Source organism: Crocuta crocuta, unplaced genomic scaffold (assembly GCF_008692635.1).
Source record: "Crocuta crocuta isolate KB4526 unplaced genomic scaffold, BGI_CrCroc_1.0 scaffold797, whole genome shotgun sequence".
Classification (NCBI taxonomy): Eukaryota; Metazoa; Chordata; class Mammalia; order Carnivora; family Hyaenidae; genus Crocuta; species Crocuta crocuta.
The window spans coordinates 4308-24020 of record NW_027529224.1 but is presented as its reverse complement, the minus strand read 5'-3'; the positions used below and the strand labels follow the sequence as shown (position 1 = coordinate 24020).

Sequence of the window (19713 nt, the reverse complement as noted above, 5' to 3'; positions counted from 1 at the left end):
GTGGCATTAAGTTACTTTCACATTGTTCATCATCACCATCCCAAAGTGAAATTCTACCCACTAAACAGTAACTCCCCATTTTCCAGCCACCCTGAGTGGGGGAGGGGTGGAGAGAGAGGGAGACACAGAATATGAAGCAGGCTCCAGGCTCTGAGCTGTCAGCACAGAGCTTGATGTGGGGCTTGAATCCACAGGCCCTGAGGTCATGACCTGAGCCGAAGTCATGCTTGACAGATTGAGTCACCCAGGGGCCCAAATTTTGCAAATTTAATTACAGTATTTCTTGATGTGGATTTGCTTTTGTTAATTTTGATGGGAGTTGTCTGTACCTCCTGAATCTGGATATCTGTTTCCTTCCCCATACTAGGGACATTTTCAGCTATTATTTCTACAAATAAATTTTCTGCCCCCCTTTCTCTTACTTCTTCTGGGACTCCTATAATATGAATGATATTACATTTCATGGAATTACTGAGTTCCCTAAGTCTATTCTCATTTTGCATAATTCTTTCCTGTCTCTTTTGTTCATCATGATTGCTCTCCATTACTGTCCTCTAGGTCATTAATACATTCCTCTGCTTCTTACAGCCTGCTATTCATTCCTTCAAGCATGTTTTCATTTAATTTATTGTGACCTTTATCTCTGTTATATTTTTCCTTATGTCTCTGTTAAGGGTCTTAGTAATGTCCTCCAGTCTTTTCTCAAGTCCAGTGATTATCCTTATGATTATTGCTTTAATTTATCCATCAGGTATGTTACTTATTTCTGTTTCATTTAGATCTCTTTGTGATAATTTTCTCCGTCATTTTATCTGCTTCTCTGTGTCTGTTTCTCTGTGTTAGGAAAGTTAGTTATATTTTCTGCTTTTGAAAATGACTTTATGAAAAGTAGATCCTAGAAGTGCCCTGCAGTACAGTGTCCCCTGTTTATCAGGAACAGGCACTTCAGAAAGCTGCCCTACATGTTTTGCTTTTGCCTTGTTGTTACATTTGAGTCAGTTTTCTTTTCAATGTAGTTGTTTGCCCTCACTCTTTTCCTGTTGTGGGCTCTGCTTGCTCTCTGTGATGTTAGTGGGACCTAGGCATGCTAGTTGTGATGGACACTTATGAGTGTGGTGGGGTTGTTAGCAATATTTGCCTTGGGCACTTCTCCTATGCCAGATTCCTGAAGCACTTTGACAACTGGAGGATTGCACAAGGCTGATAGGGGAATGAGGCTGGTCATAGCACTCAATGGTGGCTGAGTGTGGCTGGGTCTGACACGTGATGGTGGCTGGTGGTGCATGGCTGGGCACTGCACTGCAGCTGAGCAGGATATGCTGTGGAACCGTGCACCTGTCAGCTGGGTGGGATGCATGTGCAGCTTTAACAAATTTCTCCCTGAACTCTGGGTCAAGACTACAAGTATCTGTGAAGCCCCAACTCCCACAAATGGCTCTGTGTTAATGCTGGGAGATGGGGGAGGAAAATGTGTCTGCTAGCTCCCTAATTTTTAGAGAATTCCATCGATACTCTCTGAAATCACTACAAACAGATATGACTCCTGTTTACCCCAGCTTTGTGTAAACTGCCTTTTTAAATTATTGCTTCTGTACTGATGGGTGTGGGGGGGGAGGGGAGAGATGGGCATGGAGGAGGGCACTTTTGGGGATGAGCACTGAGTGTTATATGGAAACCAACTTGACAGTAAACTATTTGTAAAAAAATATAATAAAGGTAAATTCTGGCTGCAAAAAAAAAAAAATTTCTTCTGTGTGCAGGCTGCTGTCTTTTTAAGTGACCCAGCTGTCACACACACTCCCAGCTCACCCAGTGCTGAATCAGCTGACTTTTAAAGCTTCAGGCTCCAAGTCCCACTGTTTTTACAAACTCACAGAATTCAGCCCCTCCAGTTTTTTTTTTAACATTAACAAAATGTTTTAATTGTTATTTTTTTTACAGGTTTATAGGGATTATTTATTTATTTATTTAAGGNCAGACGAATGAAACTAGATCAATTTCTCACACCATACACAAAAATAAACTCAAAATGGATAAAGGACCTGAATGTGAGACAGGAAACCATCAAAACCCTAGAGGAGAAAGCAGGAAACAGCCCCTCCAGTTTTTAATGACAAACATTATGGGGAATAGTCTTCCCCATGTGAAATTCTTGGTTGAGAGCCTATTTGTTTGCCCTGTCTATGTGGGCAGCGTCCCTTTGAATTTTTTTTCCATCTGTATCCTTTTTTTTGCAAATAGTTTATTGTCAAGTTGGTTTCCATATAACACCCAGTGCTCATCCCCATAAGTGTCCTCCTCCATGCCCATCACCCCACCATTCCACCCCCAACACCCATCAGTCCTCAGTTTGTTCTCAGCTTTCAAGAGTCTCTCATGGTTTGCCTCTCTCCCTCTCCCCCACTATTCCCCCCCTTCTTTGGAGGAACTTAACGGAGGACCTCCCTTTGAATTTTTGACCTTCCTAACCTTTCAGCTGTAGCTACTTCTCTATATTTAATTGTGGAGTTTGTTCTGCAAGTCTTCAGATCACCCTCTGGTTTATTGACTTAGATGTGGATGATATTTAGTTGTAGCTGTGGGATGGGATGAGCTCAGGGTCCTACAATTCTGCCATTTTCCCAAGTTCCTCTCTTTCTTATGATTTTCTTAATAACATTTTCTTTTCTCTAGCTTTCTTGATTGTCAGAATACAACATCTAATACATATCACATACAAAATCTGTGTTAAGCTGCTATTTGTGTTATTAATAGGGCTGCCAGTCAACAGTAGATTATTATTAGTAGTTAAGTTTTGAGGGGTCAAAGGTGGCCAGCACCATTAATCCACTGAATTGTTTAAAGTCAAATAACAGAACTGTTGATTTATACCAATGTGAAAAATGGTTCATAGGTCAGGTTTAACCTCAAGATTTAATACAAATAGTCATGAAAAATAAAACCTTCAGGAAGAAGCGGGGGAAATAGTGGGGGAGAGGGAGGGAGGCAAACCATGAGAGACTCTTGAATGCTGAGAACAAACTGAGGACTGATAGGGGGTGATGGGCACATGTGGGGATGAGAACTGGGTGTTATATGGAAACAAACCTGACAATAAAGTATTAAAAAAGCCTTCAATGTGTGCCTATTTATAATAAGATTTTGGTCCTAGATAGTGGCCTTACCCTTCAACTCATTGCCTAACCATCTTCTTCACTGACCTACCACTTTTTTAAAAAAAAATTTTAATGTTTTTTAATTTATTTCTAGGAAAGAGAGAGAGAGAGAGAGACAGCGTGAGCAGGGGAGGGCCAGAGAGAGAGGGAGTCACAGACTGAAACAGGCTCCAGGCTCCGAGCCGGCAGTCAACACAGAGCCCGACGCGGGTCTCGAACCCACGAACCGCGAGATCATGACCTAAGCGAAAGTCGGACGCTTAACCGACTAAGCCACCCAGGCGCCCCAAGACCTACCACTTTTAAATCCACATACACACCCTACCATACCCTAGCACACTTCCCTGCTTCATTTTCTGTATAGCACCTAAAATATATTTTTAGCACCTAACATCCTCTACCCTTATAATATAATTCACTCTTTTATTTGTATTTCCTCCACAGGAATGTGAACCTAAGGACAAGAGCACTTGAAAGTGCTCAAGAAATATAATTTGAGGGATGAAATTAGGAACACATGGAATCTCTTGATGACTTCTAATGAGTAGTTTCTATGTTTTAGGGCATGGCCTTTAGTGCATAAGTTGGTTCTCTGAGGCCTCCCCTGCATACGGTTTGGATGAGTGGTAGTTGTTGTACTCTTAGTAGGTTCCTGATATCCAAATAGTTCACTTTTCAGGTGTCAAGAACAGATCACCCCATAAACAGCTGGGCACTGGTACCACTATGTCCTTTTAGATGGCCTTTGGAACAATGCACAGGGAGGATGTAATGAGTAAGAAGATAAGGGTTAATTGGCACCAACTGACCTGCTATCTGGATGGTGAACTCTTTCTTCTGTATCAGGAGAGAGTTCTGGATAGAGCAAGACACATTATTGTGGGCACCCTCTCGGACAATCACGGATGTTTCCAGATTGAACAGGCCCTGGGAATCCTGGACTATGGCTTCCATCTTTGGAGGCAGGCATTGTCCTTTATGATCTTTCCACTGAGCCTGGGGCTTGGGGTACCAGCCACTGGAACTGCACTTCAGCTGAATGCCTCCTTCCTTGAAGCCCTCAAGGGAGATGTGAGGGTCTGAGCCCAGCCCTGGGAGAGACGGGAAGAGTGGGAAAGATCAGGCTCCTTTCCAGAAGTTGTACATGATGTTCATGCCACCATTCACCATCTGTAGTCATAATAAGGTATCATGAACTGTGAATGCTCTTAACACACATGTAGGCTCACAGACCCCACCTGTGGACTGTAAATAACAGTTTATTTTTAAGTTTATTTATTTATTTTGAGAGACAGAAAGAGTGCACGTAATGCGAGTGGGGAGAGGCAGAGAGAGAGGGAGAGAATCCCAAATAGGCTCCGTGTTGTCAGCATATAGCCCAACATGGGACTCATTCCCACAAACTGTGAGATCATGACCTGAGCCAAAATCAAGAGCTGGATGCTTAACCAACTGAGCCACCCGGTGCCCATAATTGACAGTTTAATTGATGGTGGCATGTGGGACATGGGGACAGTAGTACCACTAAAAGACCTTTGGAAATATTATGGGTGGGACATTTGGCCAAGAAGAGCTACTGGAATTTAGTCATATTATACAAGGAAAGTTCCTCGAAGTAAAGAAAAATCCCACCCCAAATCTCAATAGATTGTCCTCTGTCTCTCTTGAATCCCACCAGAGTTCAAATGCCTGTGTCACATGCACTCCTTTATTTCTCCATCCTGAGGAGCCAACTTTATATTTTGAATATGCAAAACATTAATACATTTAAAGAGCAATACTATAAAAATGTATATCAGGAAAGTCCCAAACCTTTCTCCATCCTTTCTATCCATTGTGCCCTTCCTCCTCTCAGGTAACCAATAGTATTAGTTCCTAGTGTATCCTTCCTGTGTTCCTTTTGTGCAATGTTTATTTTTTTCTTACACGAAAGTGTACATGCTATAGAACTCTTTCACACCTTGTTTTTTTCTCTTACCAACATCCTAGAAGTCCCTCCACATCAGTTCATAGAGTTTCTCCTCATTTTTTCAGCTGCATACTGCAAATCATTCCAATGTGTGATGGACCATACTCAATACTATGCTTAGATATTTAGGTAGTTTCCACTGTTGTACAATTACAAATGATGCTACAAAGATTAAATTTATATGTATGCCTTTTTTATACTGGAGCTGTAGGAAGTTTATCTTCAGGATAAACTCCTTTGGGTGGGGTTGCAGTTCAAACAATAGATGTGCAAGCAGTCCTGTTAGCTATTGTCAAATCCCCCTGCACTGGAGTTTTGCTCTCAACTCAATCACTAGGGTATAGAGCAGAGGTCCGTTTCCCCACAACTTTACCAAGGGTGTATGGTCAAACTTGAATTTTTGCCAATCTCTGAGTTAAAAAATTGCTTCTCAGCGTAGTTTTAATTTGTGTTTAAGGGTCATTTGTATATCTTTTTTGTGAACATTTATTTTGTTCATTTGCTAATGAATCTTTATTTTTAATAGTTTTTTATATTTTTATTTTTAATAGTTTTTAAAATTAGATATATTTTCCTTTTCTCCATGTTTCACTGTCTACTCAACCAAAGCAACTCTGTCCAAATGGACCCCTTTTTCTGTCTCTCCTACTGGGCTTAGCCAATTCACATACCTGCTACCTCCAGCTCCCAGACCGCTTCCCTAGAGAAGTTGCTGGAGAGGAAACGGCACCCATACAGGCCTTCATCAGCAGGAATGATGCTATGGAGCTGCAGGTTCACACTACCATCCATGATATCATCTTTGAGGAGTTTGGTCCTGTTTTGGAACTGCACCATCTGCTGGCTGTAGAGCTCCTGCCGCCCCTGGTACAGGTGTACCACGTCAGAGGTCCTACTCCGGAACCAGCGGATCTCCATATCTTCAGCGTCCAGGTATGGTGACAGGTGGCATGAGAACTCCACTTCTTCTCCCACAAGTGCCAGGATGGATTCCCCAGGGCCTACCACCCTGACCTCCTCTAGGATGAGAAGCCAGAGTTCTCATCAAAGAAAAATTTTTATCACATTCCTTTGCAGCTCAGAAATCTAAAGCAAACCATTCAAATGACAAAAGTAAGACACTTTACAGGACAACAGCTTGTCTTGGCTTCTTGAGCAAATAATTGTCACAAATATACCAGGTTAAAATATACACAAGGGATATTACAACGAGATACAATGTGTGGTGCTGGACTGGTAATTGGTTTGAACCAATCAGCTGCAAATGTTGTTTTGGGGACAATTATGTAAACATGGTCAGGGAAAAGGGATCTTGCTCCCCGCCGCCCAAAAGAGCAAGTTTTGAAACCATATATACACTATTCTTTAATTTGATTAAAAATGACGTATTTGCATAAAAACATGTGCAGGAAAAAAAGGTCTGAAATGAGATATACCAAATGGGTGATGGTGATAATTTCTGCATGATGGAAATAACTATTTTCTTATTTTTTCCTTCTCTGATTTTTAAATTTTTAAATAATGCATATGTACAGCTTCTCTAATAACAAAATGTATTAACATAATCTATGGGGGCTCCTTGCTTCATGGATTTTCTTATCTAAAGGCCAAATCTTGTCTTCAAGATTTTTATTTATTAGAATTTTTTATTTGATCACCCTCTTTTTAAAAAAATTTTTTAAATGTTTTTTATTTATATCTGAGGGAGAGAGAGAGAGAGCGAGAGAGAGAGAGAGAGGGAGCAGGGGAGGGTTAGAGAGAGAGGGAGATACAGAATCCGAAGCAGGCTCCAGGCTCTGAGCTAGCTGTCAGCACAGAGCCTGATGCAGGGCTCGAACTCACGAACCATGAGATCATGACCTGAGCCGAAGTCGGACGCTTAACTGACTAAGCCACCCAGATGCCCCTTGATCACCCTCTTAAATGGTGTCTCCATGTGGTCCCTCTACTCCTTGTTTTCTGCAATTTCCATGAGAGTTACCAGTCCCACTGCAGTCCCTCTGCAGTACTGTTTCCTGCTACTAAGCATGCCCTCACTCTTCTTTCTGGCTTCACCTTTTCTGGTACCTCTTTCTTTTCCTTTGAAGCTCAGTTAAAACCCAATCCCAGAACTCACCTCCCCCTTTTAAAAATAGTTTATTGTCAAGTTGGTTTCCGTATAACACCCAGTGCTCATCCCTACAAGTGCCCTCCTCCATGCCCATCACCCCCCTTCCCCTCCCCTCCACCCCCATCCGCCCTCAGTTTGTTCTCAGCATTCAAGAGTCTCTCATGGTTTGCCTCCCTCCCTCTCCCTCACTATTTTTCCCCTTCTTCTCCCCCACAGTCCTCCGTTAAGTTCCTCCTAATCCTCCTATACGTGCAAACATATGGTATCTGTCCTTCTTTGCCTGACTTGCTTTGCTCAGCATAACACCCTCGAGTTCCATCCATGTTGCTACACATGGCCAGATTTCATTCTCATTTCTCATGTAGTATTCCATTGTATAGATCAACCACATTTTCTTGATCCATTCATCAGTTGATGGACACTTAGGCTCTTAAAAATAGTTGTGATGAACCAAAACTCCCCTTTCATGGGTCTTTCCTACTCTTCACTTTGTTCATAGAATATAGTGGTGATTTTTTTTTTTTTTTTTGTTCACTCCATTTGAGACTCCTTACTGTCCTCTGCGTATAGCCCTAACACACTTCCTACCAGCTTCCCTTTTCAGGTTATCTCAAGCTGTCTCTTCACCCACACCTGATGCCTGGCCCTCTTCCTGAGGGCATGGCCTGCCTCAGTTTACCCTCCATTTGTCATCTTCTTGAAAAATATGTATACTTAAAGAGTCCACTCAAACAGTACTTCCTCTCCAGGGTTCTTCTTGGCTTTTTGGAGAAGACAAGTTTGTCTCTTAGCTGTGCTCACAAACCTTTGGTTATGTTTCTCTTGCAGCCTTAGTCACATACTGAACAGCTTTTATGTCGCATCTATCCCCCCTCTCTTGACCTTCATAAGGACCTAGTATGTGCCTCGTCATTTTGGTATCCCTGGTTTCCAGCTCAGGGAATTAGAAAATTACATTTGCATAATTAGTTTATATTCTTTTGGCTGCTTCTTTCATGAGAGTTGTTAAGCCTGAAGTCCTTCCTGCCCTTCAAAAGCTACAGCTTATATATGGGAGTGGAGCACCTGACATGGCCTGATAGGGTATGGATTTCAGCTCTGGGAGCACCTGGCAGGAAGGGTGGGCAGAAGTGGAGGTGCTCATGGCCTGGCTGGCTGGGCTGCAGGTTTGACATACTACCTGAGTTCATCTCTCCAGGCTCAAGGAGAAGAAGGAGATGCATGAAGAAGAAGAGATTTCTGGGCAGAGGTACTTGCTGGGAGAAGTCTGGCAAGACTGGGAAATCCACCATTTCTTCTCAGTAGTGTGGGCCACCTGGAGAGGAACAAAGAGATGCTGGAATGGATGCAAGAGAGCTGGAACAGACCAGCAGGCCTAAGGTCTGTTGCTGTCTCAATTATTTTTTATAATTACCTTTTAAAATAGTTCTTACTAATCCCAATGCCTGGCTTCTTTTAAACCATAACCGGATGTGAGAGCTATTTCTAATTTTACCAGGTATCGCTGCTAGTGGTGCTCCTGGACATGCTTGGACTCATGAAGCTGCAAGGAGACAAGGCCAAAGGGTCCCAGAGGAAATAACTTCTCAAGTTTGCATTGTTTAGATTCAGGAATAGAGCCACACATTGTGTGTGGGCGCAGCTGGGATTGAGTGACTTTCCCCAAACAAAAGGAAATCTATAAGGACTCTCAGAGGCATTTTCATTCTCCCTGACCTACTTCCCTTTGGCCTAGAACATCAGGTACACAAACAGAGGAACAGACACAGAGTTCTGACGTGGGATTTTTCAGAAGTGAGATGCATGCCTGGCATCAGCCTGCCAGCTCCAACAGCTGAGATGCCTTCATCCAGTCCTAAAACCTCAAGTGGAGATTCCACGAGGTCAGCTAGTGACTTTTCCTGTCTCTGGAAGATGTCTCTTCTAGGCCACATTAATGGGGTCGTCCTATCTAGCCACATCCCCCATTAAAGGTCTAATAGACCCATCTCTAGCATTGGCAAGGGATGTCCCCTTTCAGTCCTAAAACTCCCATGGGACCTGCAGTAACATTTCACAGTTTGATAGCCAGGGAGTGTGGGCAGCCCATACATCCTGGGAGACATACAACCTTTCCACATCTCTCCTCAGTTTAGTGGTGGGACTTTATGCAGGTTCTATAACTGGCTGAACCTCGATTTCTTTGCCTGAACAATGGAAGAAACCAATGCTGACTCAGGGGCCATTAAGCCTTCCATGGGAGTGCTAGGTGCTCTTTAATAAATAAGAGCCAGCACCTCTCTCTGCCTCCACCTTCCAAACTTCTTGTTCTCTATCTTCTTTTAGAAACTGCACCCTTCTCCTTTAGCTCCATCATAGTACCCACAAGGGGAAGGCAGATTTATTCAGCCTCTCCCAGTCTCCCCTTCTCCCTTTTCTGTCACCCCACCCCTTTGCTTTATTTTCCTTCTTCTGAAAACATGTTCTTGATGTTCTGTGACTGAAAAACCTTACCCACACGGTAATAGCATCATTAGGGTATAAAGACTGTAAAAGCTGCTGGATCCTATAGCAGAGGAGTGGTCAGAGGTCTATAGTAAGTTAATGGTGTGTGTAAGTTGAGGGGAAGGGAAAATTCCTGAACTGGAAGGACCCAGCCAATGGGAATACAACAGTGAGTGGGTAATGGCCTGTGAAGCCCTCCCCTCCTGGAGTTCACATGCAGGTGGGCAGGCAGGACAAGTTAGAACAGCTCTATTAATGCTTCAAAAGGGACTCTTCAGCAGAAGAAGGTCAGAGATTCCCCCAGAGAGGGCTTGGCTACTTTGATGGCCAGTAGCTATTGGAACCACTAGTCACAATAACCAGTATAAATGGAGGCCATGGGCTAAGGTGCAGGTTCTGGCAGTCTAGAAAGACTAGTCTAGACTCTTGTCCTTTTGACTGATGGAAAGAAACTGGCAGCAAAAGACTCCAGAATAGGGAGATAACCCTGGCTTTGCATTTTCTCTCCCTCTCCCTGTTCTCTTCTCTTCTATTTTATGGCTCAGTGTTTTCTGGACTCTCAAGATAGAGCCCCATGAAGGCAATGCCATGAGTGTATATTAGGACCAGCTAGTACCCTGCAAAACATGAGGAGCTCATATAGTATTTATGGATCCATTTAGATCAGTCAGATTTTTAGGAATCAGTCAAGACTTGTTTTAGGTGGTAACTCAGGTTCTCCTACCACACAGCGACTGAGCATTAGACAGGCTCATAGTTAGGGACTGGCATGCCTCAGAAGAGGAGCACATGGCCCGCTTTCCCCACCTCTTGGGGGACAGTCAGTGCATTTCAGGCCCAGGAATTATTAGTGGGACCGCAGTTCTCTGTTGTGATACACCCATGTGAATTTCTTCACTGGGGCTGCATGGGAAGGAGGTCATACATACATACACAGGCATACCTGTGCTTATGCTTACAGTAATAAAAACTAATATAAATTGAGCACTTACTATTATTATTATCATCACTAATAAGTCTGAACCACAGATAATGAAACTGAGGCACAGGAAGGCTAGGCAGTTTGCTCACATACAAAGCTAGGAGGTGGTGAGGGGCGCCAGGGTGTCTCAGTCGCTTAAGTGTCCGACTTCGGCTCAGGTCATGATCTCACTGTTCGTGGGTTCGAGCCCCATGTTGCGCTCTGTGATGACAGCCAGCTCAGAGCCTGGAGCCTGTTTCAGATTCTGTATCTCCCTCTCTCTCTCTGATCCTCACTTGCTTTCCCTCTCTCTCTCTCTCCCCGCCCCCCGTTTCTGAAATAAATAAAAATATTTTTTAATTTTTTTTTTAAAAAAAGCTAGGAGGTGGTGGAGTGGGGAGGAAGACAAACTTTCATTGTCTGGATACGTTCCTCACCAGTTGTGTTGTTTATCAGGGCTGGATGCACCCTCACTTTTCCTATCCTCCAGAACATGACTTCTGTTAGGGATCACCTGACTATAGCATTCACAGATCTCACATGCACTGAAGAATTAGACTGAGTCCCCAGGTGTGAGCCACAAGACCAAGCTAAGCATGAACAATCAAGCAACCAATGAATAAAAACCCAAATCTCCCACTACTGATAAAACAACTCAAAACTGGAGTCTCCCTCAGACCTTACCAAAAGCATCTTCTTGGACGGGAGGGACACGCCCTGTGGTTGCTTTGCTCCCAATGTACAAGGCATTGAAACACCTTAAATTGGAGGGAGACTGGTGATTTCCTGAAGGACTTCAGAGGAGCTGAATTCCAGTTAGTGCCCTAATGGGCCCCACTTCTTTCCACCTACTGCCTGAAGTTTACACTTTCTGTCCTCACTGTCTAGCTTAAAAGCTCTGATCCTCACTTAAGTGCACGTACCCTGTGAGGGGAGACACTTTCAGATCTCTGCTATTCACACCACAGTGTAAATGGATTGTGGTCCATTTCTGGTGAGGAGGTTTTGCTGGGGACAGAGTCTAGAGACATAGGAAGATGGAAGATGGGGAAGATGGAAGACCCAGTGAGGAGAAGGACAGCCAGAAAGAGAGTCTTGGGCGAGAGCCAACCTTTGCAAGTGGGGCATATTCTCTATATTCTCCCAGATACTCTGGGATGTCCCCTGAAGACACTCGGAGGCGTAAGGGTTTCACACACTTAAGATGAAGAAATGCCACCACCCTCCACCTATGGAGGCAGCCCATTTCTCTCTTTCCTTCTTTTCTTCTCATTTTCTCCCTGGCCTCACTCCAACCCTACCCCAATCTTCTCTTTCTGCTTCTCCAATTCCTAAATAATACCTGATGTTCCCTTAGTTTGCATTCCCTCAGCTCTTAAGTATCTCTCTAAAGATTATTTTTTTGCTCTTACCACTCCCATGAGCTTGGGCTGTGTAACAGCAGTGTGTTTGTCCTTCTCCCATTCCTGCATCTCAAGCTGTACACCTTGAGGGGTAGAGTACTCTCCCACCTTCTCCCCCTCCAGTACCCACTGCAATGTCTTGCCTTCCACATGCTGTCAATTATGCTCACTGGCTTACTCTTGTTTGATTTCAATTGGCCCACAAGAGGATTTCCACCCCTAGTCTCCAAGGTAGATGAACTGCCCCAAGAAAGGACCTCAGGAAGCCCGCAGTGGGGGATGAAGACTATCAGAATCCTACCTCCTCAGGTGGACCTGCCTGAATGAATATCTCCTGTTGTCCACACTTGAAACAATGAATTCTGAAGCCAGATTTAGCCTATAAAATGGCACCAACCCATCTTGTCTTTTCTTCCAAACTATTGTTTTCTGCTTTCCATTCTGAAAGGTAGGGGTTTAGACAGCTGTTGAGAATAAGCCACGTACCTGGCAGGAAGCAGCAAGGGTCTGAAATGGCAGATGATTCCTGGTGATCTTAGCTCCCTGCAAAAGACATGACTGTGGTAAAATGTCTTGGTCTCAGATACTAAGGTCCCCTGGACATGAACTTGCAGCTAAGTTCAGGGGACCAACCTATCTGTGACAGGACTACCCACCCATCTTCTACCTTAAAACATATGCTGTTTGCTCTGCCCTTTGTTATATAAAAAGATAGAGAGAACAAAACGAGGAAGTCTCTGTCATATCCTGTTTCCGTGAGAAAAATTATGAATTGGTATTTCCATAGACAATATCCCCCTAAGGTCTTAGAAGGAGAGGAAAGGTAGCTGGAAGCTTTGCAGAGACTTTGAATTGCAGAGGCTCAGAGCAGGGAGAAAATACTCCAGTTGGTTGCCTGAGATTTGGGGAGACTCAAGGAGACAAGATGTCCATCTTCAGCTAGCCCCTCTCTTCTCAATGTCACAGAGAAAGATGCAGAGACTGGACTGGACTATGCATTAATGGCTGGTACCCAACTTTTAACCAGCTGCACTGTTCTCTGCATGGCAAGGGCAGTAAAGAAAATAGCCTGGGAGCATTGCCATAAGTAAAACCTGCAAGAGCTATTCACATACACCTTGGAAATAGAGTAGGGCACTGGACTGAAATTTCTCCAATGGAGTGGAGCTCAAAAAAGAAGATACAAACACATTTCACCCCACCCCATTACCATAGGCCACAGTGTAGCCACGTGGTTGTACACCTTACTGATATCCTTCCTAGGGGACAGGCCAGAGCTGGGGCACAGGTTACCTCAGGTACATGCAGGATACTCTCAAGGACTCCTGGAAATGCCTGATTGCTTGTGGAGGGGCCTGTGAGGGAACCAGGGCTTTGAGTAAGTGGAGGTGAGAACAGTGAGCTGAAGGTGACATTCCATGTGCAGGCAGGGTGGTGAATGCATCACAGGCTTATGCATGCATAAAGATGTCCTAGGATCGCAAAGGGGCTGTGCAGCAAGCTCAAATGGTGGCTCCAGGTCCCTGGAGCTAGATAAATAGAGGAGAGCTCAGGAAAAGATTAAACATAAAATGAGCACTGAACAAGATTAGGAGCAGGAAAATGATGAAGGCAAGGGGAAGATGACAGACATTCTAAGTGGAAGTGGGTGGTAGGGATGTGTGGGGTAGGAAAAGGCTATGGGCTTGCTCTGACAGTTTATGAAACTCACCAGTAGAAGGGAAGGCTGAATAAAAATATGAAGTGAAGTAAGTCAGACACCATGATTTAACTCATATGTGGAATTTAGAAACAAAACAAACAAGCAAAGGGAAAAAAATGAGAGGGAGACAGTCAAAGCAAGGAACAGATTCTAAACTGTAGAGAATAATCTGATGGCTACCAGAGGGGAGGTTAGTAGGGGAATGGGTTAAATAGGTAATGGGGATTAAGGAGTGCACTTGTCATGATGAGCACTTGGTATTGTATGGAAGTGCTGAAACACTATATTGTGTACCTGAAATTAGTATAACACTGTATGTCAACAAACTAGAATTAAAATAAAAACTTAAAGTGAAAAAAAATGGAATAAAACTGCAAAGAATCTTTCCTGTCACATAGTGAAATGGAAAGTTATTCTATGGACAGCCAAGAGCTATTTTGAAGTTGAAAGATGTGAAGTGATTAGTCTAGAGAAGAAAAATGGTGACTGCACTGACAGGCTATTTGGGCTATTTGGCAACATTTATCTTGACCTTTTTATCGTCCTTCCCCTGGGGTCCTCCATGCTGGCTGGGGAAAAGAGTGACTGTCACAGCAGAAATGGCAAGGCCACAGGTAGAGTCCACTTCTGTGACTCTGGACACAGCCATGCTGGGATGTGGAAGGCAGACCCCACCTATTACTGCCTGCACAGCAGGGTGCATCTCCAGCAAGGACAGGGCCCTATGCCCCATCCACCAGCTGCATATGGTACCTCCATTTGAAGGCCTTAGGAAACACATAAAGGNAACAAAAAAAAAAAAGACAAAAAAAAAAAAAAAAAAAAAAAAAAAAGAAAAGAAAAAAAAGAAAAGAAAAGAAAGAAAAAAAAAAAGAAAGAAAAAAAAGACATCTGTACTCCCAGAAGCTATAAGTGGGGAGGGAAGGACTTCCACCTGGCCGTGGACAGTGGAGAACCCACCTCTTTAGAGCTTCTCCATCAAGTTATTTAAACAAAATTTCCTTGGTGTACACCAGCCCTCACCAGGATGTTGTCTGAGGGAACTTGGGGGTAGGCCAGTGACAGAATCCCCTCCACAGCACAAAGGCCACTCTCCAGCACAGCATGGGGACACAAGAGGAGATGCAACAAAAGCCTTGCTGAATTCACAAGCGGGCGAATTAATCCTTCTCTGCCTAGGAAAGAGAGCAAAATAAATGACAATAAGAGGGGCTTATGATGAACTTGTGAACACAGAGGCAGGCTTGGAAAGGTTGGGGAGTCACCTCTTCTGAGTTTGGAAAAAAAACACGTTTTCTCTCATCTTCAGAGTCCTTACAGAAACGTGTGTCACCTTTATCTTCACCTCTCAGCCTTCTTTCCTTTTATTTTCAGCCCCTAATCTTCACCAGTCAGCACCTGATACCATCATGCTCTGTCATATGGCATTCTACTCACCTCTTCTGTCAGTCCATGCTCTTTCCCCAAGATCCTACTCATGACTCCTTCTTCCAGTGTCTTCATGGGTGAACTCTACCTCTCTTTGTATACAAATCTCTTCCTTCTCACTCTTCAAGTTGCCCCACATAATTTACTTGTATAAATGTCTCATAGGGACACATTTGTGTATGTCCTTATGTGGCTGTATTTTCATCTATAATTCTGGCTCCTGGATTTTAGGGACCAAGTCTCCTTGGCCCTTGCATATTCTCATACACCAGCAAATTACTTCTTACAAAGGAAGCTAGTCAGTTGTGTGGATTAACATACAAAAGAGGAGACAATTATTAACAGAGATGGATTTTGCTCTGTACTATTCAGGGGCAGAAAGAATGGGTTTGCTAATTTCTCATCGCCTGCTCACCTCCACTCCACTCAGCCCAAAACATGCCTCCCTGAGCTTTCCTCATTACATAACTTCCTTTGGTGTTTTCCCAAAAGCTCAGACTTTAAGTCTTGTCCCTGTTGGCCAGCAGGTACCTGATGAGGGAAACAAAGTTATGAGAAATGTAGCTTAAATTAAGTTTCTTTACAGCTTGCAGCCCACTGATAGACAACTGAAACATCCAGAGTGTGACCTTGCTCAAGCAACTCATGGCTGCCTTATTTCCTTAACCTTTGTGTTTTATTAAAGATTAAAAATAAACTTATGTTAACACTAGCTAGCTCCTCAAGGTCCTGAAAGCCTTGCTTTCAAATTCCTAAAAGACTTACGCTATCCCTAACCCCCACTAACTTAAAAGGATATAGTCAGTCACTTCTCACAACTCCAGGGCAGCTCTTTCTGCACACGCATCCTGTCACATTTTTTTGCACCAAAGATATCTCAAGAATTCTTTCTTAGCCATTTACTCAAGAACCCCATCATTTTTTGGTGCTCTTACATGGGACTTTGAGTATTTTCCTCTGCACACTGAGCGTTTGTGCAAACTTAAGGAGTACTTTCTCTTTTCTTCCTTTACTCTCATTTCAGGGGCTTTTTGAAGAGTAAGTCTTATTGGAACACTTTCATGTCAATTGCTTAGGCTGCAATCCTCTAGCCCATGACTACTTTGCAAGTTCTGACCCTGGTCAGAACAGTAATAAGACTCAGAAACTTGATGCCCTCTCTTTATTCCTGTCCTTATACAAAGTTGTCCATTTTGGGCACAAGACAGCCACCTAAGTGACTAGCATGGCTGCCAATCTTAAGACTCCCATTTGAGGTTTCCTCCTTATTGGCCTAATGTGATCCCCTTCACATCTCTGGTCTAGCCACTCCTGGCTTTGGGACCTCCACTGGGAATGAGCCAAAACCAATACCAGATAGAAGTAAAATCCGACCATATCCTAGGGAAGTTGGCTGTAAAGAATATATGGGTTGGAACGTAGCTGGGATAATGATGACTGATGGGAAAAATAAATCAACTCTGTATGTAGATGAGTAGGAGATAAGTAATAAGGAATGAAAATACATTTTTGTTGGGGCGCTCGGGTGGCTTAGTTGGTTAAGCGTCCGACTTACGCTCGGGTCATGATCTCGTGGTTCGTGGGTTCGAGCCCCGCATCGGGCTCTGTGCTGACTGCCAGCTCAGAGCCTGGAGCCTGTTTCAGACTGTGACTCCCTCTCTCTCTGACCCTCCCCTGCTCACGCTGTCTCTCTCTCTCTCTCCTAGAAATAAATAAAACATTTAAAAAAAAAGAAAATACATTTTTGTTTAAGGTAAAAGAAAATAATTTTGTCCGAAATGAGACGCTTGTTTGCAGAAAATGGCTTAGGTCAAGATCTGAATGCGAAAAAAGTTGTAGAAGTTTCTTGAAGGAAAATCTTTGGAAAGGGATTTTATGTGTGGTTTGAATGGACTAAGGTTGAAATGAATGGATTTTAAAAATGCACTGATACAAGATTGAAATTCTTCTTTTCTCTCTGTTCAAAAGACAGTTTTCTTGGATTGTGGATCTGCTCTTGATAAAAAAAAATGTAAACAAAGGCTTTTTCACTTTTAACTACTAGGACAAACAAAGCTTTATGTTTGTCTTTATCAGGTCTTTCATTACTTAGTTAAAACTTCTCAGTGTTTCAAGGTACCAGAGACAACACCCCAAGCAATAATTCTACAAAGAACATAATGACTCTAAACCCATCAATTTCAGTAATAACACTGAATGTAAATGGGCTAAATGCTCCAATTAAAAGCATTGGGTAGAAGAATGGATAAAAAATAAAATCCATTTATTTGATGTCTACAAGAAACTCATTTTATTTATTTTTATTTTTTTTATTAAAAATGGATTTATTGATGGGCGCCTGTGTGGCTTAGTCGGTTGGGCGTCCGACTTTCGCTTGGGTCATGATCTCGCGGTTCGTGGGTTCGAGCCCCGCGTCGGGCTCTGTGCTGACTGCCAGCTCAGAGCCTGGAGCCTGTTTCAGTCTGTGGCTCCCTCTCTCTCTGGCCCTCCCCTGCTCACGCTGTCTCTCTCTCTCTCTCCTAGAAATAAATAAAAAACATTAAAAAAAATTTAAAAATGGATTTATTGAGGTATGATATACATTCATGAAATTAACCTATTTTCAGAGTGCAGTTCACAGATGTTTAGCAACTTTAAAGAGTTGTGGAACTATCATCACCATCCAGTTTTAGAACATTCTCATTATTACAGAAAGATCCCTAGTGCCCATTTGCAGTAATTTCCATTTCCACCCCTAGCCCCAGGCAACCACTAATTTGTTTTCTATCTCTATAGATTTGCCTTTTCTGGATATTTCATATAATGGAATTTCATATAAATGGAATCATACAATATGTGTTCTTTTATGCCCTCTTGTTTCACTTAACATTATGTTTTTGAGGTACACCATGTTGTAGCATATACAGTGCTTTGTTCCTTTTTGTTGCTGAATAGTATTCTCTCTTTTGGATACACAGTATTTTCTTTGTCCATTCAACAGTTTATGGACATATGAATTGTTTCCAGTTTTTGGCTGTTTTGATTCATGTTGCTTTGAACATTTATATATAAGTTTTTATTTGAACATATGTTTTCAGTTCTCTGGGATGTATATCTAAGAATGGAATTGCTGGATTATATATTTACTCTATGTTTAGCCTTTTGATGATCTGTCAGATTGTTTTCCAAAGTGGCTGTACAATTTTGTATTCCTGCGAAGAGTGTATGAGTTCTAATTTCTCCAACGTCTGACCAACGCTTGTTAATATCAATATTATTGATTATTATTGATTGTAGCCATCCTAGTGGGTGTATTTCCTTATGGTTTTAGTGTGCCTTTCCCAGCTGGCTGATGATGTTGAGACCGTTTCATGTGCTTATTGGTCATTTCTATATAATTTTTGGGGGAAATGTTTATTCAGATCATTTGCCTTTAATGTAAATTGGATTGTCTTTTTTTAATCACAAGTTTTAAAAAGGTGTATTCTAGATTCAAGTCCCGTATCAGNCCCATCCCCCCTCCCCCCTACATCCATCAGTTCTCAGTTTTTGTCAGCATTTTGTCAAGAGTCTCTCATGATTTGCCTCTCTCCCTTTCCCCCACCATTTCCCCCCTTCTTCTCCCGCTTGTTCCTCAGCTAAGTTCCTCCTAATCCTCCTATATGTGCAAACATATGATATTTGTCCTTCTCTGCCTGACTTATTTCACTCAGCATAACACCCTGAAGGTCCATCCATGTTGCTACACATGGCCAGATTTCATTTTTTCTCATTGCCATGTAGTATTCCATGGTATAGATAAACCATATCTTACAAGAAACTCATTTTAGCCCTGAGGACAACTTCAGGTTGAAAGTAAGGGGATGGAGAACTATCTATCATACTACGGGAAGTCAAAATAAAGCTGGAGTAGTTAAATTTATAACAGACATACTGGACTTTAAAGTAAAAGCAGTAACAAGGAATGAAGAAAGGGATTATATAATAATGACAGGTTCTATCCATCCGGAAGAGCTAACAATTATAAATGTCTATGCATCAAATACAGAAGCACCTAAATACATAAAAACAATCACAAACAGAAACAATCTTATGGATAAGAATGTGCTAATTGCAGGGGACTTTAATACTCCACTTACAGCAATGGATAGATCAACTAGACAGAAAATCACTAAAGGAACAATGGACTTGAATGACACATTGGACTAGATGGACTTGACAGATATATTTAGAACTCTACATCCTGAGGCCATGGAATTCACTTTCTTCTCAAGTGCGCATGGCACATTCTCCAAAATAGATCACATACTAGGACATAAAGCAGCCCTCAAAAAATATAAAAGAATTGAGATCATACAATGCACATTTTCAAAAGATCACAATGCTATGAAACTTGAAGTAAACCACAGTAGAAGAAGTTTGGAAAACCTCCAAAAACATGGAGGTTAAAGAACATTCTACTAAAGAACGAATAGGCCAATCAGGCATTTAAGGAAGAAATTAAAAAATATATGGCAACAGC

The 19713-nt window shown here is 42.5% G+C and overlaps 1 protein-coding gene across 1 annotated transcript in view; it reads right to left on the bottom strand.

The window, feature by feature from the left end:
* BTNL9 (butyrophilin like 9) overlaps positions 1-8526 on the bottom strand; it is a 28161-nt gene extending 19635 nt beyond the window's left edge. Inside the window, exons 1-3 of the mRNA XM_077758370.1 lie at positions 8415-8526; positions 5796-6143; positions 3965-4246 (exon numbers count right to left, since the gene is read on the bottom strand). Of these exons, the coding sequence (XP_077614496.1) occupies positions 3965-4246; positions 5796-6143; positions 8415-8526 (742 nt within the window). The remainder of the gene's footprint in view (positions 1-3964; positions 4247-5795; positions 6144-8414) is intronic.
* Between the last annotated feature and the right edge of the window lie 11187 nt (positions 8527-19713).